Source organism: Lacerta agilis, chromosome 1 (genome assembly GCF_009819535.1).
Source record: "Lacerta agilis isolate rLacAgi1 chromosome 1, rLacAgi1.pri, whole genome shotgun sequence".
NCBI classification, from domain to species: Eukaryota; Metazoa; Chordata; class Lepidosauria; order Squamata; family Lacertidae; genus Lacerta; species Lacerta agilis.
In genome coordinates this window covers 16125000-16146625 of record NC_046312.1, presented here as the reverse complement: position 1 = coordinate 16146625, position 21626 = coordinate 16125000, and the positions used below count along the sequence as shown (strand labels likewise).

General features: G+C 44.9%; 1 protein-coding gene across 12 annotated transcripts in view; it reads left to right on the top strand.

The window, feature by feature from the left end:
* The window catches only part of EVL (Enah/Vasp-like), a 146687-nt gene that overhangs the window by 100950 nt on the left and 24111 nt on the right, over positions 1–21626 (top strand). Inside the window, exon 1 of one of the 12 annotated variants that reach the window (XM_033139896.1) lies at positions 840–1099. The exons of the other annotated variants lie outside the window; for them this stretch is intronic. Within the exon in view, the coding sequence (XP_032995787.1) occupies positions 1027–1099 (73 nt within the window). The 5' untranslated portion in view covers positions 840–1026. Of the gene's footprint in view, positions 1–839; positions 1100–21626 lie in introns of those variants that run through there. 12 annotated transcript variants of the gene reach the window in all.

The following is a 21626-nucleotide window of genomic DNA, read 5'->3' as shown; positions in this document are numbered from 1 at the left end:
CATAATATTACGCCAGAGAGAGACAGTTTTAATAATAAAACACTAATTGAAGAGTGGCTGCGATAGATTTCAGATTTTCTGCGCAGCCTCCCCTTCCAGCATCTGTTGATTTGGGACTCTTGTTTCCTTCTGCAGATTAATTGAGATTAATCTCATTAGAGAATTGGCCGGGGAAATAAGTGCCTGGGCAGGAGAGACCTTGGCAGCCAGAGCCAGGCTCTCGAGAATGTGCTACAGATTCCCAATTCTTGCTTCCAGATTTGGCAGTCGCTTGATTCCTTGTGGCTTCCCTGATCCACCCTATAATAAAAAGCTAGCGTTTTCTTTTTTTAACTTTGAAAAGTTTAACAGTCTTTGTTTTTTGCAGGTAAAAAAAACACCCTACCACCACTTAATTGAAACTAGCTGTATATAATTACTGCTGCTGCTGCTGCTGTTGTTGTTATTGTTGTTGTTATTAGTATTATTATTATTAAAAGTTTCACACATGTTCTCCCCCCCCCCCCCACCTAATTCCGCTTCTCAAAACAGGACCTCAGAACTCTGCAGTATTTCACATTGACAAGTGACATGTGATTCCGGTTGACGGGTCTCGAAGACTCATCTCCTGTTTCAGTCCCTTCAAACTCTGCCTAATCTAAGACATATATGGTTCAGGGAGGCATGTGTCTGTTTTCTCCTGCCCCCGCGGCTCTGATTGGAGGGCTTTTTAGGTCCAAAATATCCCAAGGAGTCTTTAGGGTTATTGGCTGAGTTTCAGGTTTACTCTTCTCTCTCTCTCCCCCTCCCCCACCGTTTCGGAGGTTGTTGTCGTTCGTCGTCCCCCCCCCCCAAACTACCCGAGGGATTTCCCTTGTTATGCTGCAGACTTGGTTCTGTGGCCGCTCAGCTGCAAAGCCCCTCTTCCGGATGTGTCATTTGGATATAGTATCCCCTATGCCTAATGCAGGAATCAATCGGACGCTGTTGCTTAAACCGCCCACACTCTCCATGCCGCAACGCGGGAAGTAACTCAGTTCTGCTAACATGCCAGTCCGCCGGACTCGGCACGGTCATCTGAAAGGAGTGAGCTGGGCCACGATCAGCCTGAGCACTCGGTGTAAGTACCGCTTTATGTGGGTTGGAAGCATTGCAAGTCATGCAAGGCCCCCCCGTCAAAGCACTGTGTTGGTGTGCGAAGGCTGCAACAATTCTGCACTTTTTGTGGGGGGGGGGCGGGCTTCCTTGGGGAAATGACAATAATGAAATCTTGCTGTGGCAGTCCTCTTAGACTCTCCCCCCTCCCCAAAAACGCTTCACTTAAAAAAAAAAAAAACATTTTTGGGAGGGGAGGGGGAGACCAGATTGGGTTTGATATTTATATCCTGCTTTTCTATTAAGACAGCACCCAGAGCTGAAATAAGAGCAAATAATAATTGTTGGATTATCATGCATTACCTTCAGTATAGATTTTGCTCTAAGGTGCGATATGCATCTTCTTGGAAAATCCCCTGTGGGTTTTAGCAGATATGGAATGCAAAAAAAGTAAGAAAACCAGGAAAGATGGGAAAGAGATGGACAGGGAGTAACTGAGATTTATTTGTGTACTCCTAAACATGGTTACTGATGAGGGATACTCTAAAAATGACTTGCTCGTTTTTTAAAAAAACCTTTCATGTACAAAAGTGTTTGGAATATTGTAGGGAGCATAGACTATCCATATAAAGGTGCGATCCTTACATGGCAGTAAATCCCAGTGAACTTGTTGCGGCTTGCTTCTGAGTAGGCATGCCTGGGATTGCAGTGTAAGTCACCTTATTGCGCAGATATTTTTTTCCTGAGAAGTTTGCTAGGGTGAGACTCGAGCACTGAAGGGCTCCTTGCTCCTGCTCTTGCAGAAATAAAGTGGAGTCGTTTCAGAGTTACAGCCCTGTGAAGCGCTGATGACTTCTGGAGGCTAATTTGGATTGTAAATTATCCCCACCCCAGTCCACAGAGGAGTAACAGGAGTAAAGCTTGAAGTAACCGTGACAGAGCTGTTTTCTCCTTGCCTGCTGCAAACCCCTTGTTATGTGTGCCCTGCTTTAAAAAGACAGAGATTCTCTCACCCCACCACCCCATGGTGCAGGTCAGCTGACCCCTTTAGTAGTCTGTGGCTTTTCAGAATAGTCATGGCACGTGATAAACTTTATGGAGCGCCTGGTGGCCTGAATGAGTCCCACAGGGATTGGAAAGGCACATTTGTCTAGTGTTCTGGTTTTATTCTCACCCCCACCTCCCGGAGTCTGTCGTTCTGTGTTGACCGAAATGCAGTAAGAGAAGGATGGAATGCATCAGAGCTGGAGAACAGAGCACACGATTGATCTTAACAAGCTGCCTTTCCATGGGATGAGGGTGTTCGTTGGACACAAAGCAGACAAACAGGAAGTACCGGTATTTCTTCACAGGGCACGTGGTTAAACTATGGAATTGGTCCGCACAAGATGTGGTTGTTGACACCAACTTGGAAGGCTTTAAAAGGGAATTAGGCAAATCCATGGAGGGTTAAGCTATCGATAGCTGTATACTACCACAGAGGTCAGGAGCCTTGGAATACCCACCTCCAGGGACAGGTAGAAATAGCGGGAGAGGAATAACCAACAACAACAACAACAATCTGTGCTTCAGCCTAAGGTCCCAGGGCAGGTTACAACAATTAAAACACAATGTTGAAAACAGTTCAAAACAACCTACAATCAGAGAAATCAGGTGGGTCCTAAACATAATACATCGCTAGTATCAAAAGCCAGGTGTGTCTTTGGCATCCACTGAAAGCGTTCTAATGAAGGCACCCAGTGCATCTCTGTGGGGAGGGCGTTCTGCAACTGAGGGGCTGCCACAGAGAAGGCCATCTCCTCAGCTACCTACCTACCTACAACCAGTCAAGAGAGGGTGGTTTCCTCCTCTTCTTTCTCCGTGTTGCCCTTGTAGAACTTAGCAGGGAGGACGATAGGTAGAAAAACTTGAATTAGTTGCCTCTGCCCAGGGGCGTAGCAAGGTAAATTGGTACCCGGGGGCAAAGAAAATTTTGTCACCTCCCCCCCCCAGAGGCATAGGAAGGTCAGGTGGTACCCAGGGTTACCACCCCTCCCCTGCAAAAATGGTTTTATGTTATCTCATATTTTCTTAGAAAGGAATAATAACAAGTAATAATAATAAAAAAGCCTTTTATTTATATCCTGCCCTCCCCAGCCGAAATCGGGTTCAGGGTGGCTAACATCAGATACATAACTTTGGTATAAAATCAAACAATAATTAAACTACCTCCTAAAAACATCTCAAAATCAAATTAAAGTCTAATTAGATGGCTTTCCACAGGGTTAGGGTTGGGAACAGTAAGTGCTCCACTGAACTGAAATTTCAGCCTTCACGCCATAGGAAAACAGCCAAGTAAACAGCTATTTTGGTGGAGGAGGGTCAAGATATTAACCGATATGCATGAAATTTCATATATAGCTATATAATCCCTATTATAGTAAGATAAGACCTTCGGAGCAGGCATTTTTTAAAAAAAAGTTTTTTATGAACCTCCCTAGTAGGGCAGTAATTGTTCCTTGATAATTTGTCACCCCCTCCATTATGTAATCTGGGGCGCACCGCCCCCTACAACCCCCTTGCTATGCCCTTGCCTCTGCCTGTTGTTGGCTGTGGCAAGACCTGCTGTTGGTCGTTCTGCCTTCCCCTTTGACAGCAGTAATAATAATAATAATAATAATAATAATAATTTGTATATTTATATGCCACCCATCTGGCTGGGTTGCCCTGGCCACTCTGGCCAGCTTCCAACAAATTACAAAACTATGGTAAACCTTCAAACAATGGGTACCAGCCCCACCAAACCACTGTGAGAAACCGGGTACCTCACTACATAGACTCTTGTACTGATGCAGCACAGCTCTTTTAATATTATGTTTAGTTTAAAACATGTAGTGTAGTAACTGAGAGCATGGGTTGTGAACTGGAAGTCCTGGTTCAAACCTAATTTTACAGATAATCACACTGGGTGGCCGTCGTCAAGCCACAGTTCCTTTGCACTTGCCCCCTCCACTCATATGGGTCACACTTATAATACTTGGATCATAAGGACCATAATTCAGTGGCTTTGCATGCAGGTGGCGCTGTGGTCTAAACCACTGAGCCTCTTGGGCTTGCCGATCAGAAGGTCAGCAGATCGAATCCCCGAGACGGGGTGAGCTCCCGTTGCTCTGATCCAGCTCCTGCCAACCTAGCAGTTCAAAAGCATGCCAGTGCAAGTAGATAAATAGGTGCCACTGTGGATACCCAACCGATCTCTCAACTGGAAGATTTACCAGCAAATCCGTGAACAAGACTGCTCTTAGGTCCTTGTAGATTGGGCAAACCAGTAAATAGTGGGGCAAATCTTCAGGGACGTAACCTCCATGTGGGCAAACTCTTTCTAAGGAATCCTACAATGGCAGTCTTCAATAGACTGGAAGGTCGGTGGTTCAAATCCCCGCAGTGAAGCGAGCTCCCGTTGCTCTGTCCCAGCTCTTGCCAACCTAGCAGTTCAAAAGCATGCCAGTGCAAGTAGATAAATAGTTACCGCTGTGGCAGGGAGGTAAACGGCATTTCTGTGCGCTCTGGCTTCCATCACGATGTTCTGTTGCACCAAAAGCGGTTTCATCATGCTGGCCACATGACCCGGAAAGCTGTCTGTGGACAAACGCCGGCTCCCTCGGCCTGAAAGCGAGATGAGCGCCGCAACCCCATAGTCGCCTTTGACAGGACTTAAGCGTCCAGGGGTCCTTTGCCTTTTCCTTGCATGCGGATGATGCCAGGTTCAATCCTCAGCATCTCCAGGCAGGGCTGGGAAAGTCTCCTGTCAGTTGGACAAATGTTGAACTGAAGTGGGCCGCTTCTGACAGATGTGGTGCTTTTGTGAACAGAAGCGGGAACTCTCCAAACGAGGGACCCCCAACATGATTCAAGATGATTCAGATGGAAGACAAGAACTGCAGACAGTGCACCTGAACAAACTGAAACATACATTTAATAAACATAAAACATGGGCATTAATTTCTATCCATGCATTTAATTTCATATCTAATTTGACTTGACCCTTTAAGGAGGCAGATATGGGAAACAGAAGAAGAATGAGGAGAAAGGGATATGGATGAGCAAGACTGAGAAATGTGACTTATCTTTTGAGTAATTATTTGAAAGGCTGGATGAAATGACTGCTTCCAAATACTTTGCACGTTAATTGGTCTCAAGCATATCGGACTTGACATGGTTTTCTTTTATACTTTTTGTTGCGGTCAGCATTATTCAGAGGCCAACAACTGCATTTTATTTAGTAAACAGTCTTTGTTTGGGGCAAATGCTATGCTTCTTTATCTCATTCCTCTTGACTATTATCTGTGTGCCTTAACAATACTCCTCCAAAAAGAGAAGAGAGTATTAGAATAGACTGAAAACACCCAATTGTGTTCTGAAATCCAGTTACGAACGTAGCTTATCGGAGCAAACACAAGGTTCTACTATTAGCGAAAAATATTAATTAACCCTCAGAGATGGTAGAACCCACTGAACAAGAAATTTCTTGGCTGGCATTTTCCTAAGTAGTTTCCCCCCAACAGTTCACATGCTAAATTTAAAGACAGCCTTGTGTCCCATAGGGATTGGCTAATGTTTTGATACAGGCAGCCTTGCACTAAGTTTAACTCTCTTGTTATTGCCTTCTCAGAGCCTCCATTGGATAGAGGTGCCTGTGAAGAGAACTTGCATGACAAAATTTCACAAAATGGCAGTGCGATGTCAACTGAGCAGCTTGAAGTTCATAAGAATATAATGGGAAAGGAAAAGCTTTTGTATTGCGTAATGGCTGTCTTCTGAAAAAAGGCTGTATCAATTGCTTTAGAAGCAATTTACCCAAAGGCTTTATTTATTTCTTTAGAAAAGTGTATATAAATCGAAAGAAATCTATTTATATATATATATATATATATATATATATATATATATATATATATATATATATTCCAAAGTGGCTGAGGCAACCCAGTCAGTTGGGCAGGGTAATAATAATAATAATAATAATAATAATAATTTATTATTTATACCCCACCCATCTGGCTGGGTTTTCCCAGCCACTCTGGGTGGCTTCCAGCAGAACGTTAAAATACAATAATAGGGTACTACTACTACTAATAATAATAATAAACAGGTAAAGTCAGCAAAATGAAAAAGTATACATAACTCAATAATACGTTTGGGTGGGCTTGCTGAAATATTAAAGTTTTTAGCAAGCATCTAAAACAGAGGTCAGCAGCCTAAGGCCAATGGGCCACAAGCGGCCCGTCGGGGTCATTTAACCGGCCCATGGATCCCCTCCGCCCGCTCAGGGACCCCCGCCGTCCACTCGGTCGGCTCCTGTGCGGAGCAGAGCAGGGACCGTTTTCCATGACGCTGCCCGGCTTCCCATTGGCTGCAGGAAGCTGTGCACACTCGGGCCCACCGCGGCATCTGTGGGACTGTAAACTGGCCCAAGCCACAAAAACTTTGCCAACCCCTGATCTTAAAACAATATTGACCAGTCTCTTACAATATAAAGAGAAGTCTGCCCAACTAAGTGGGAAAAAATGTTTATTTATTTTATTAAATTTATATACCCGCTTCATCTGAGGATCGCAGGGTGGTTTGCAGTATAAAAATACATAAAATAATAACAGACAAAACAATACACCCCTCCCATAGATTTTTAAATAGCCTGAGGCCTGGGAGAGGAAGGATGCTTTTGCCTGGCGCCTAAAGATATGTAATGAAGGTGCTAGGCGAGCTTCCCTGTGGAGAGCAGTCCACAATCAGGGAGCCACTGCAGAAAAGGCCCGCTCTTGTCTTTCCACCTTCTGGACCTCTTGTGGAGGAGGCACATGAAGAAGGGCCTCAGAGGATGATTGCCTCAGAGGATTGGTACTGGCTCATATGGTGATCCATTTAAGGCTTTATAGGTCAAAACCAGCACTTTGAATTGGGCCCGGAAACTAATTGGCAGCCAGTGCAGTTGGGCCAGAATTAGTGTTGTATGCTCAATTTGTCTGGCCCTGGTATCCCGTTTGGTTAGTGCACAGCCGAAACCTCCTTCCCCTGTGTGCCCCCCCCCGCACCCTTCCCCAAACTGCTTCAAAGGGTTGGGGGAATCCCCAGAAGAGGTTTAATGGGTGTGGGAGAGAAGAGAGGGAGGGAAAGTTCTGTTGCTTGAGACCTCCGTGGTTGTGTAACACCAGCTAGTGAACTACCAGCACAACTGCACATTTTTTTTTAAAGGACCCACAAGCTCATCCACTAATGGGTGAGACTACAATTTTCTCTAGTGACTGCCCCTGTACTGAAACTCCCAGCGCAGAGATCACTTCTCTCTGTACCAGATTCCAGTATAAACAGTTCTGTGGTTTATGCGTTAGAGAGCTGGACTAAGGCCTGGGAGACCAGCGTTCTAATCTGCACTCAGCCATGAAGCTCATTGGGTGACCATGGGCCATTCAACATCTCTTGGCTTAGCCTACCTCATAAAGTTGTTCTGAGGATAAAATGGGGAACGGGGAAATGAGGAATGCCACCTTGAGCTCCTTGGAGGAAAGGTGAGATATAAATCACATAAATAAACTGGATCAGGTATGGGGGAACCTTTGGCTCTTCAGATGTTGGACTCTGCCAGCATTCCCTGTGGTCAGGGATGATGGAAGTTGCAGCCTAACAACATCTGGAAGGCCACAGGATCCCTATCCCTGATCTGGACCAAAAAATCAGTAAAAATGTCAGCTCAGGTTAACAACCCTATAATGCAAAGTGTTGGTGCTGACCTTTAAAGCCCTAAATGGCCTCAGCCCAGTATACCTGAAGGAGCATCTCCACCCCATCGTTCAGCCTGGACACTGAGGTCCAGCGCCAAGGGCCTTCTGGCGGTCCCCTCACTGCGAGAAGTGAGGTTACAGGGAACCAGGCGGAGAGCCTTCTCGGTAGTGGCGCCCACCCTATGGAACGCCCTCCCATCAGATGTCAAAGAAATAAACAATTATCTGATGTTTAAAAGACATCTGAAGGCAGCCCTGTTTGGGGAAGTTTTTAATGACTGATGTTTTAATGTATTTTTAATATTTTGTTGGAAGCTGCCTGAAGTGGCTGGGGAAACCCAGCCAGATGGGCGGGGTATGTATGTATAAATAAATAGATAGATAGATAGATAGATAGATAGATAGATAGATAGATAGATAGATAGATAGATAGATATTATTATTATTATTATTATTATTACTTCTCTTTAGTATAAATGGTTCAATTGGCAGGGAAGTGTTGCATTTCAGTGCATTTTATCTGCCACTTAATGTCTGCTTAAAACTTCCCTCAGCTAAACATCTGGACAGTGAGATTTATCAAAATCCATGTGTGTAAAAATGGCTCGGGAGCTTCACGGTCAATTTTAGGTCAATCTGCGTTCCAGATTCTGATAAGTCGGTCAAGGAATCACCTGCTTGAAGCGCAGAGCTCAGCACTTCCTCCGATGCAATTCCTCAAAGATCAAAAGAGCCTTGGGAGCAGTTGCTGTGTTTGAAGATTAGGCATTGCTCAAATGATATAAGACAGTTAATTATTTAGTTCCATAACTCTGTGGGTAATGTGAGCTAAGGCCTTAATTTGAAGATTGTTTTAGGTTTCTTCTTCTTCTTCTTCTTCTTCTTCTTCTTCTTCTTCTTCTTCTTCTTCTTCTTCTTCTCCTCCTCCTCCCCCCTCCTGTCTGCGCCCCCCCCCCCAATAGTAACTAGAAGGAAATGCTTTAATGCGTAAGGCAAATGAAATGAATAGAGGAAGAACAGTAAGGCTCCTGGCCCAGTTTCTTCTTCTAAATCGCGCAGAATATTTTCTTCTCCTCCTCTCTCCTTCCAATCTTCCTTTGAATTGTCAGGTTTTTTAAAAATGAAATTCAGTGGAGTGGGTAGAAAAATACAGAGGAGTGAGAGAGGATGTAAGAAGCCTGGAGATTTTAAAAGACGTTTTTAGGCCATCCTGTCGACCCAGCAATTGACAAGACAGCTCTGCCTTTCGAAAGCCTCCTGACTTGATGACTGCGGTTTAGCAAGCAGACAGAAGCTCTCCTTTTCTCCCATGAGCCAATTGCTGTTTGCAGCCAGGTGACAGGGGCTGAATTTCAGGTCATTTGATAAGTAGGACAGTCAGCCATGTGTTGAGGTTCGTCTTGGGTGATGGGTGGACGGAAGGAAGTGCACAAAGTCAACTCAACACAGATGCACTCAAAGTGTTCGGGCATCGAGTTGGAGGTCCACTTGCCTTGTGGTTTTGCCACACTTTGCTGACTTCCCTGCCCTGGGCCCTGTTTAACATGGTCGCTTGGGAACAACCAACACTCGACTTTGAATGCAAAAAAGCAACCTAGGACATGGGGACTTATCTGAGGCAGCTGCTCAGTCCCCCTGCTAATGATGCACTGAAAGGGCAAGAGCAATTAAAGCAATCAGCACACCGCTTCTGAAGCCTCCTTGTCGTCACTCGGTCGCAGCAGGTGCTGTTGAATGAGAAAGAAAGAAGGGATGCTGATAGGAGGGAGGGGAAAGGGAGCTGGAGAAGTCTGAATGTTTGCTGCAACCTTTTCCAATGTTGCCACTTTCTCTTTCCCCCATTAACTTCAACAGAATGTACACTGGGACTTGCGCTATCTGCACTGCAGCTTCAGCAACAACTGCTGTTCTCCCTTCCCACCCCCACCCCCCCATGCTGAGAATTAAAAGGGATTTCCTTGTATTGGCGGCGCACATAAAAACAAACACCGCTTTCCTGTATCAGGCTTTCAAGCTATATTGGGGCCAACATGGGCACAACTTAAAAAAACTATATTGTGTTTTCATTTGTATTTTTATGCTGGGCTCTATGGGTGAAGGAGGGTATACAAATTTAATTAAAATAAAATAAAATACAGCAATCTCGCAGGTATGGAATTATCAGGATAGGTTTTCCCCCTGGTATTTTTGCCATAGCATCTGGTAGTTTTGAGATGTAATGCTTCCGAGCATTAAGGCACCATTCTTCGCTGTTGCATTTAGAGATGTTGTTAAGATGGTGAACGGCCCCTTTCCCATTGCTCTCAAGACAGATTGAGGTGTGCAGATCCCTCTCGCCTTAATCTCGTGGTTGGCAGGGGCACCCTATTAGCCTCTTTGTCCTGAAACTTGATTTAGGGCACAGGAAGGAGGCAGGTGTTGGTAGTGGTAATGGCAGCAGTGGGCGCTCCCTGGAGCATCTTTTCTCACCTTGTAGGGCAGGCATAGGCAAACTCGGCCCTCCAGATGTTTTGGGACTACAACTCCCATCATCCCTAGCTAACAGGACCAGTGGTCAGGGATGATGGGAACTGTAGACTCAAAACACCTGGAGGGCCGAGTTTGCCTATGCCTGTTGTAGGGCTTTCTCCTTGGTGGAAACAAAATGCATAGCATCAGTTTCCTGCCAGGGATTCCCAGTCCCATTCCCGACGGGAACAACGCTCTGCTGGGATTGTGTGTGAGAGTGGAAATGCCTGCGGTCACTTGCATCCTTCCCATGCTGCAAGATAACTTACTAGGTCCTTGGGGAAAGTGATGGGGGCGGCAGCAGTAGCAGCGGCGACAGGAGGCTGAGTGCTGGACCTTATTTTTACCGCAGTGCTTGTCAAATGCGAACCACTGTTGTGATCTTTCAGCATTAAATTACTGGTACTTCTGGGAGATTCAGCGGTGGTTTGCTGTAATCTCCCTCTGAATGCTTGGGAAAGGCTGTGTGTGCGTGTCATTCTGAAGGGCAGTGTTAACTACTCCTGCGCTTCCAGGCAGAAAAGGATGGGCAGAGCCACCCTTTCAAAGGAAGCACCAGCTATATTTCATCCCACCGGACAAATGCAAACGGGACTGCGGTAGGGAACATAGGGAGCTGTCTTCTATAGAGTCACACCATTGGTCAGTACTCTCCAGGCCTTCAGAGAGGGTTCTCTCCCAGCCCTACCTGGAAAGGCCAAGGATCGAACCTGGGGCCTTCTGCATGCAAGACCCCTGAGCTACAGCCATCAGTAGACAAGTACAGTACATAACGTAGGAAATGGCAACGTAGGAAATGGCAGCGAGTTCTTCTGAGTCAATCACACACAGGGGAAGAGTCGTGTGCTTTTCAGAAGGTCTTCAGCTCCAGCCCATGGCGTCTCTGTTTAAAAGGATCACACAGCGGGTGATTCCTTCACCTGATCAGGTAGCAGGTCGAAGACCTCTGCCGGAGACGATGGAGAGCTGCTGCAAGTCAGAGGGGGACAGTACAGGACTAGGTGGACAAGTTGTTTGAACTGATATGAGGCCGTTTCCTATGTAGCTTCCAGCTGGTAAGAGATGGAGGGTGGCAAAATACGTAGGGAAGAGATTGTGCAGCCGGAGAGGCGGCTGTTGGCTAGCCATGTGAAGTTTCATTGGCATTCATACTGATGCATTTTTTCTTTTTTGTGGTGATCCAGTGGCAGAGCCTTCAAGTTGTTTCTACCCCCAAGTTGCAAAAGCTAAAGGAGGATATCCAAAGGAACTGTGGAATGAATGCTAGTTTTATTTTTCTTTTCTTTTAAAAAAGGACTCTGCTCCAAACTATTTAAAGAAATATTTTAATATGATGAATCAGGATTTGAACTATGAACAACAGTAATGCTTAGAGATCATTGTATTATGGTTATGGTTTATATTAAAGATTGAAGATAGGGTGCTGCAATGAGATGAATTAAAAAAAAAACCAAACACAAAACCCCCCATAGAAAATGGGATGGGGAGTCAATAAAGCAAAAGAAAAAAATATTTTGTATTGGAATTTAAAGTGAAATTTGTGGAAATTTAATATAATTCTTTTTTTTTTTAAAGAACTCTGCTCTTGAGCTTTACAGCTCTGTAGTTTTGTACTGCTGCCCCCTTAAAAACCTATGCATTACCGTGGTCTTTCTGCATGCATAACAGGATGCTCTGCCACAGAGTGGCAGCCTTTTCCTCTCTACTGATATTTGACCACTGCTGGTCTAAGGAGAGCCCTTGGGGGGGATTTTGAAGGCTGCTGCTGCATCAGAATATTCTACTCCCTACAGTATTTGATGGCAGGCGGCCTCCCCACATTACCTGTGTGGCTGTCAGGTTTCCTCCCGTGCCATTTCAGCCATCTTCATTCTCACCTTCAAGATGGTGTGTTGCATTAGAAAACCCTGGAAACATCCCTGATAGGCCAGGGAGGCTGCCTCCGGTTAAATAATTAAAGGCCGAGGCCCAGTCCGCTGCTGTGCGGAGGGATCGATTACACCCCCGTGTAACCTGGCCCACTGCGGGGTGCTAGAAATGCCCTGGGCCATGGAAGAGTTGCATTGGAGTTTGTCCTAAACAAAAGGCGCTGCCATACTATGGTTAACAGGGAATGGATTTGCCACTGCTTCTGCCTCTGTCAGTGTGACTGCATCCTCCTGTTCAGGATGTCTTGTAGGTGATGGAAAACTTCCACTTCTTCTCTCTTCTGTGCCTTGAGGGTCTTAAAGTGCTGCAAAAGGAAGAGTGAGATGCATTGCTGACCCCTTCCTCTCTCCCCCCCCTCCCAATTCTGTACCTTAGGACAGTGACAGGCTTTGAAATGAAAACTTCCTTTTCGGAATCCCTCCCTGCTGGGAGATACGTTTACTGCCATAATGTTACCTCCGATTCCCCCCCCCCCTTTGTTTTCCAGTGGATGGTGGTTGAACTGCAGAGATGTTCGGATGAATTAATACCGGGAGGTGTGGGAGGAGTAAACTCAGCAAGTTCTGGGAATCCTGATTAAAATAAGAGGAGTTGTTGTTGTTGTTGTTGTTGTTTGTTGTTGTTTTTAAATAACCAGTTTAAATTATTAACTCTGAAGCTCTGCATCTGTTAATGCCATGTTGCGTTATATTTGCTGTGCAACTGCTGTTTTATTAACTGCTACTATTACTGATGAGCTCATACCGATTAATTCACTGTACTGTACGTCATATTTTTCAAATGCATCTTAAAATACGTGTTTTTCTTCATGCATCATTTAAAGCACAGAAGTGTTGGTGTGCGGGTGTGTATAATAGAGCCTCAGCAGGGGTGTGTGTGTGTGTGTGTGTGTGTGTGTGTGTGTGTTTAATGAAAAATTGTTTTGCAATGCTGCTGTTTTGAGAAGAGGCAAGGTGCTGTTCTTGAGCTTAATCCTTTTCCTGCTGCCTCCCCTTCCACTACACAGAATTCTGGATTATTATTGACTCTTGTAAATATATGTCAGAATGCCGGGGGGGGTTGGGGGGGAACAGTTTTGGGAATGATTTTAAGCAGGAACCTGCCCTCCAAGGGTACAGTTAACCATGTGCACACTATTATTCCTCCACTAAAGACTGCAACCTCTCTAGGCTACTTTTCATGTAAAAAAAAACCTGTTGCCAGTTGCCAGAAATCAATAATGGAGATTAGGGATGGGCTACACGAGTGGCTCTTAAACTGTGGTCCAAAACATTGGTCGCCCACAAGAACATGATGGAAATAATAAGGTAACGCTGAAGTCTTGGCACTTCCTTGCAACTTTTCATCATTGCAAGCAGCCCAGTTTTTCAGTGTGCATTTTAAAAATGAAATGGAAGTAGAAGTAGATGAAGGAGAAATTCGGACAAAATCCACGACTGCAGTTGCAATCTACACCTGTGAAGGTGGCACCAATTGCAAAAGAGGGCAGGACTCCTGCCTGCACCTTAACTAGTTCTGTAGAAGAAAGGATTTCAGCAGGTCTAGATTTCCATGTTCAATCTGTAAATTTCTTGCTCGCCACTTCTTTGGGTTTCGCCTCCTGTTTTGGATTTTTGGTTAGTGGTTGATATTGTTATTTTTATCCTCCCTCTCTTTTGCTCACTCACGTATGGGGCTTCTGCACCTTTGATAGTGACTTCTGAAATGTCCTGCTTTATGCAACTATTAAAGGTGCAAAAGCCCTGTATCTGTTCCTCTTCCTAGTCAATCACCTGTTTGCAGGATTACAAGCACAAAAGAAGTATTTTGTTGTTCGGATGACGTGAAAATGCCTGCTCACAGCATGGTGGCGGTTAGTGTAAGGTTACCAGATTTTTTTCAATGATTCCGGGAACACTTTTCAACTTCAGTTGATTTTGTGTGGGGACTGAATTGTAAATCTGGGGACTGTCCCCGGGAAATGGGGACGTCTGGTAACCTTATGTTAGTGAAGAAGTAAAATGTGTTAGTCAAAAAACGAACAAGAATTTTTCATTTCCCCTCTCATGGACTACTTGTTCTTTCCAAACAGCCACCATGGAAGAGGATGCTGGGAAGGCTTATGAATTAAGACATAGAGGCAAAGCCTTTGGCGAATTAAACAATCTATGGCTTTTTAAACTGTGTTGGGGGGTGCTGCTGTTGTTGTTTGTTATTATGGAATGCATTTTTGTGTTTTAATATTGTAAATCACCCTGTGATGTTTAGTTGAAGTGCGGTACAGAAATCTAATAAATAATGATAATGATAACATACAGATCCGTCCTGGCACTTTCTAAAGCCTAGAATCCTCAGTACTGATGTAATTTCACTTTCATTATCTAAGATATCAGCTGTTGTTAGGGTTTTAAAAAAAACACCACAATTTCCCAAATTTAGAGAAACTGGCAAGTTACCTTACTGTTGTTGTTGTTGTTGTTGTTGTTGTTGTTGTTGTTGTTGTTGTTGTTGTTGTTATCATTGGTGTTCGATCATAATTACTTTTCCCTGTTGCATGCTTTTTAATTTATTTATTTGTGGTTGTGTTTCCCCTTTGCTTTCCTCTAGAGAGCTCAAGCCAGTGTAACCCATTTCATTCCACCCCTGCATTTCTCACAACAGCCTTGTAAAGTAGACCAGGTAGAAAGACAGGGTCTGGCCCAAGGCCACCCAGTGAAACTCATGGCTAGTTGGGTGTTTGAATCCAGGTCTTCCTCAGATCTCTTCTGAGACACTAACCAGTACACTACACTGCCTCTCACGTGACTCAACTTGCTTATAAAGACATTTGTTAATTACTTGTCCTACAGAATCTCTCATGTGGTGCCCTATAAGGAGGGTGATAATGTTAGGGCTTGTTGAGTTTTTTTCAACTTTCAAATTCCCAAAATGAGGGCTGCTAAAAAGTTGTCACATGCCTTGGGAATTAAAAGATATTTTGCTTAGATTAATATAATCCAGTTTTGCTTGTGTGTGTGTGTGTGTGTGTGTGTGTGTGTGTAAAATTGCATAGAAAGCATTAAAAATGGTTGCCGAGTACTTGCAGTTATATTATATATTAATACTATTTATTATTGTTATTTTGCATTTTCAGAAGGTAACGTTAAAATCGTTTGGTTTTCCGAAAGCAGTTTATTTGCTTCTTCGCCAAACGTAGACTTGCCATTATCAATTTTGTTCAGTCGCAAAAAAATAATAGCAGGTCTGTATTCCTCACACCCCCCCCAAAAGAAAAACACCTCACTGAAGAAATTTGCAAAAAAAAAAAAAAAAAAGTTTCGCCCTCTAAAATGGCATGCCCAAATTGATGTGTGATGCTTTGTTGGGAATGTCAGGTTCAATCTGTGTCAGTGGTTGGAGTTGGCCTGGGTGAGCCTTATCCCAGGTCTGGGTCCCCAGAAGTTGTTGGGCCACAACTCCCATCATCCCTGACCGTTTTCTGAGGGGACCTGAGGACTCAAGGTTGGCGAAAGCTGCTGCAGATGAGGACATTTCTATGGTTTACTGACAGTTGCTGAATAAAGCCATCCGTTACTACCTGAGCAAAGAAGATTTGGAGTGGAACAGGGTTAGATTACAGTTCTACAATGCTTTTCAAGTCAGTGTGATTAGCATAGCGTCTTGGGGAAGCGGACAGGCATTCTTCAGAGGCAGGTGCAGACACCACGGGGTAGCATTACACTGTTTTGTCCAGAAATGGGTCCCCTGATAATTTGATACTCTCTTTGGTTTTATTCTTACCAGTTATGCAGCTTCCCTGGCCTAAAAGACAACCAGCACTTCATAAGTTTTAACCCTTTGGGTTTTAAATTGAAGACTGCATAGGGATGAAGTTGTGGGGCTAGTTGTCCTCTCCCGTTACAGAGATGCAGGTGGCCTCAACTAGACATTGGACATTGAGTGTCATTGGTCCCATGCTTTGAACCCCCTTCCAGCAGAGATTCAGGAGGCATCTATGCTTTTGGCTTTCAGGCATCTCTTGAAGACAGCAGGCCTGCTTAGAATCAGCCTTTCTCAACCTTGGGTCCCCAGATGTTTTTGGCCTACAACTCCCATCATCCCTAGGTAGCAGGACCAGTGGTCAGGGATGATGGGAATTGTAGGCCAAAAACATCTGGGGACCCAAGGTTGAGAAAGGCTGGTTTAGATTTTCTTGATTAGCCAGCCACCTTAAAATTTTTTTTTACTGCATTTTAGATTTTGCTGTATGTATTGTTGTTACACCGCCATGTGATATCGTATGAATTGGTGGTGTATAAGTACTTTTAAAATAAAATAAAATAATTGTTCTCTTCTTCAAGCCAGATTTGCAAAACACAGTACGGAAATATCATAATATATATTGAGATCCTGACCAAGAAACGATCACTATGTGTAAAAGCCTTATTATTGAAGAGGAAGAAGGCTGCATTCATTGGACAGAGGCGGATGGAATTGGGTGTGGCTGTGAGACAAAAAGGTGGTTCATGATTTTGGAACATGGTCCATTCAGGTATACATGTTTCCAGGCTTCACCTGGAAGCCCAAATCCCTGCTGCTGTCATTTGGCTGCAGTATTTTGAGGACATCTTCCTGCACTTGTGGAGGAAGGTTCCTTCTATAATACTAAGGAAAGACCCATCACACACATCCCTCCCCAGACCACCTGCACAGGTAACCCAAACCACCACTTGCAACAAGCAAAGGAGAGGAAAGTATAGGCCAATTAAACTGGGTCTCACCAAGGTGACTTTTGAGTAGGATTTCAACATCACAAACGTCCTGATATAGTGACACAACTTTTCAAGTGGGTATTATTTTCTTTCTGCTGATTTAAATGAGTTCTAAACATCCCCAGAGTTGCATTTCTTTCAGATGTGATTTGGGGAGGTGGGGCAATGCAGTTACATTAATCTGTTTTTGCATGTAATGCGTACTGTAGTTAGCCCCTTATTTCTTCGCTTCAAGCTTTTTCATTTCAACTCGGCGGGCCTTTCATCCACCTTCCTTGGCGGGTATTTTTGAACCAGAGCGGCACAAAGCAGCATTCTGCATCGCAGTTCAAACAGGAGGCGTGCATAGTGAACTGTTAATTCAGTTGCACTTTTGGGCAAAAGGGTTGCACTTTTTTGGCTGCTCTCTTTGCCCTCCCAATGCGCGAGGAGACGGAGCCTTTTCACAGTGACCTGAGAAGCCCAGAGTATTTTGATGGGTGTAATGAAGTTTCAACAGCTCTTTGATGTGGGGAAGGGGGTTTGCTGAGCATCTTGATGCTGCTTGGCTAGGTTCCAGCAACAGGTGGCAGGCTCATTAGCCTGTATTCCGCTACAGCATAATTGATCAGCTGCTAAATTACTTATGTCTGGCTCGGGGCACTTCATCCGCCATAAGCAAACAGGTGATTCCCAGGTTTTTCCAGTTTGACTCTTCCGTAAATCAGGAGAAACGCTGTAACGGAGACAGTTCGAGTCACTTAATACTTTTTCATTTATTTAATCCCACAACTTCTTCAAAGTGGCCCATGTGGTCATTGCCCCCTCTTATTCTCACAACAACCCTGTGAGGGAGGAAGGTGGGACTGATACTTACTTACTGACCCAAGGTCTTCCATTGAACCCCATGGTTGAGTGCAGGTTTGAACTCAAAGATGTCGATCAAATTCCGACACATGAGAAGCAAAAGTCCTGGAGACCAAGTCCTGTGAGGAAAGGGTGAAGGAGGTGGGTATCTTTAGCCTGGAGAAGAGGCGATATGATAGCCATCTTGAAATATTTAAAGGGCTGTCACATAGAGAGGATGGAGCAAATTTGTTCCGACTTGCTCCGGAGGGTAGGGCCTGAGCCAGTAGATTCAGCGTAAAGGGAATGGGATTTCGACTAAAGGAAAGAACATCCTGATAGTAAGAACTGTACAACAGTGGAACAAACCGCCTTGGAAGGTGGTGAGCTCTTCTTTGCTAGAGGGTTTTAAGCAGAGGCTGGGGTTGTTTTTATTCATTTATTCATTACATTTGCATACCACCTTATTTTCGGGGTATGGCTTATATTGCGCAAATGCGTAGAAATCCTGCTACGGCATATTTTATGGGTATGTCTTATTTTTGGGGAAACACGGTAGGTTTCCGGGCAGGAGTTTATCATGGTGAGGGTTTGCCAAGCGTGCCTTCCTCTTAGCGCGTTTCTCCCTTGTGTCCTGAGTTCAAGCGTCTTCAAAGCCCATCACACCTTTGGTAAAGACTCTTCTCCTATTGGAGCGCTCGCAGGCAAGTGTTTCCCAGTTGTCTGTGTTTATATACTACTTTTTTTTTTTAGATTTGCCTTGAGAGAGTCTTTAAACCTCTTTTGTTGACCACCAGCATTACGCTTTCCATTTTTAACTGCCTCCTCCATTATGGTTAGTAGCTGTTGAAAAGAAATAACCTCCAAGGCCATCTAGGTTGGTGGCCATCACTGTCCCCTGTGGGAGCGAGTTCCCAAGTTTAACTATGTGCAGAGTGAAGAAGCACTTTAGTTCTGTCTGTCCCGAATCCCTCAACATTCAGATTTATTGGATGTTCCCTCGTTTTCTGCCAACCTGTTTGCAGAAATAATAATAATAATAATAATAATAATAATAATAATAATAATAATAATTTTTATTATTTGTACCCCGCCCATCTGGCTGAGCTTCCCCAGCCACTCTGGGCGGCTCCCAAACGAATGTTAAAACAATACAGCGTTAGATATTAAAAACGTCCCTAAACAGGGCTGCCTTCAGATGTCTCTTAATAATAGGATAGCTGCTTATTTCCTTGACATCTGATGGAAGGGTGTTCCACAGGGAGGGCGCCACTACAGAAAAGGCCCTCTGTCTGGTTCCCTGTAACCTCACCTCTCGCAATGAGGGAACCGCCAGAAGGCCCTCGGCGCTGGATCTCAGTGTCCGTGCTGAACGATGGGGGTGGAGACGCTCCTTCAGGTATACAGGACCGAGGCCGTTTAGTGCTTTAAAGGTCAACACCAACACTTTGAATTGTGCTCGGAAACGTTCTGAGAGCCAATGTAGATCTCTCAGGACCGGTGTTATGTGGTCCCAGCGGCAACTCCCAGTCACCAGTCTAGCTGCCGCATTCTGGATTAGTTGTAGTTTCCGGGTCACCTTCAAAGGTAGCCCCACGTAGAACGCATTGCAGTAGTCCAAGCGGGAGATAATCAGAGCATGCACTACTCTGGCGAGACAGTCCGCGGGCAGATAGGGTCTCAGCCTGCGTACCAGGTGGAGCTGGTAGACAGCCACCCTGGACACAGAATTAACCTGTGCTTCCATGGACAGCTGTGAGTCCGAAATGACTCCCAGACTGCGCACCTGGTCCTTCAGGGGCACAGTTACCCCATTCAGGACCAGGGAGTCCCCCACACCCGCCCTCCCCCTGTCTCCCCAAAACAGTACTTCTGTCTTGTCAGGATTCAACCTCAATCTGTTAGCCGCCATCCATCCTCCAACCGCCTCCAGGCACTCACACAGGACCTTCACTGCCTTCACTGGTTCTGATTTGAAAGAGAGGTAGAGCTGGGTGTCATCTGCATACTGATGAACACCCAGCCCAAACCCCCTGATGATCTCTCCCAGCGGCTTCATATAGATATTAAAAAGCATGGGGGAGAGGACGGAACCCTGAGGCACCCCACAAGTGAGAGCCCAGGGGTCTGAACACTCATCCCCCACCACCACTTTCTGAAACTCGCTCCAGCTCCCTCCCAGATCATTTTTCTGTCCTTATGGATAGTCTCACACTTTTATTAATAGGTGAAGCAAATTCATGGTATGTCAGAGGGAACAAATCAGTTTCCCAGAACCCTGGGAAATGAGAGAAGGGAATAAAAGGGGTTTTCAACAACAACAAAAGTTCAATCTAATTAGGAAAAAAAATTAAACTCCAGATAAAACAGCTGTGGTCAAGCATCAGAAGTGTTTCAGCACCAGAGGGTTTGGTTTACAAGTGACCTTGGGAGCTGCTGATAGTCTTGCTTCTCTCTGCGCTATCATTGGTTTGTCTTTGCCCAATGGCGAGGTGGCTTTCGAACAATGAACCTGTTAGCATTCTCCAGAGTCATTGGATAGAAGGCAGGAAGTACCCACCAAAATGAAAGCAGCCTAGGTTCCCTGGACCGGAGGTGTGGGATGTTCTGGCTAATTGTCATCAACTGGAAAGGGGAGGCAAAACTTAATATAGTATGTTTCCGATATCGTTCCCAAAAATACACTGAAAGCTAAGTGATAGGATGCTTGTGCAAAATGCAGGGGTTTTGTTACAAAGCCAACACTTGGGGGAGACTTGTATGAATGAATTGCTGCAAAGACTGAACTGCGGAAAACGGTATATCAATCCTTGCAGAAATGTCCGCCCACGTGGCAAAAGCTGTTGGCCAGTTCCCCAAACCTGTCACCTGTGACTGGTCATGTTGCAGCTCGAGAATAAATCTTTAAAAGGGAGGGTCCAAAAACCAATAGACCATATTGCTTGTCGTTATTTAGAGCAGATCAAATTTGTGTCAATTTCTGTTTAGTTAAAAAGAGACCCACCATTAGGTTAGGCACGCATGCATGCGGCTGGACTCTGATGGCTTTACAAAAATGAAGGGTGTGTGGAGGGATTCGAATGGAGAACTACCAGAGGGACACGGGAATCTCATAACCTCTGCACAAATCACCTCCACCCAGGTGCCACCTTCTACCCAACAGAGTTCTTAAGCAATTTTTCCTTTGGTATGTTTGCCAAGAACTCATGGACATCCAGTGAAGCTGAACATTGGAAGATTCAGGATGGATAACAGAAAGTTCTTCTTCATGCAGCGGATAGTTAAACTGTGGAACTCACTGCAGCAGGAGGCAGTGATGGCCACACAAATTCATGGAGGATGAATACCAGTGGCTGAAAACCACAGGAGGGGAGAGATCTGCTCTTGTGTTCATCTTCCACTTGCTGGTTTCCCACAGGTATCTAGTTGGCCACTGTGAGAACAGGATGCTGGGGTGGATATGATATTGGACTGCTCCAGCAGCCTCTTCTTACTTTCTTAAATTGCTCGAGGAAGGCAATTTGGGGCAGAAAAAAGTGGTGATGGTCTGGCTAAGTGCCCTCTCCTTCCTACATTGCTTCTCTGCTATAAATTATCCCCTCCTGATAATGCCATTGGGGCTCAGTTACAACACGCATTTATGTGTGACGTGCCACCAGTCCCTGAAGAAAGCGACTGCTCTGCCTCACGCAGGTTGTGCGCATGAGAAATTGGGCTGCTGCTGAAAATAATTCCATGTTCTGAATGTGTGCATGAGGTTTGGCAGAGCATGAATGCGAAGCTGAACTTCAGAAAAACCAGA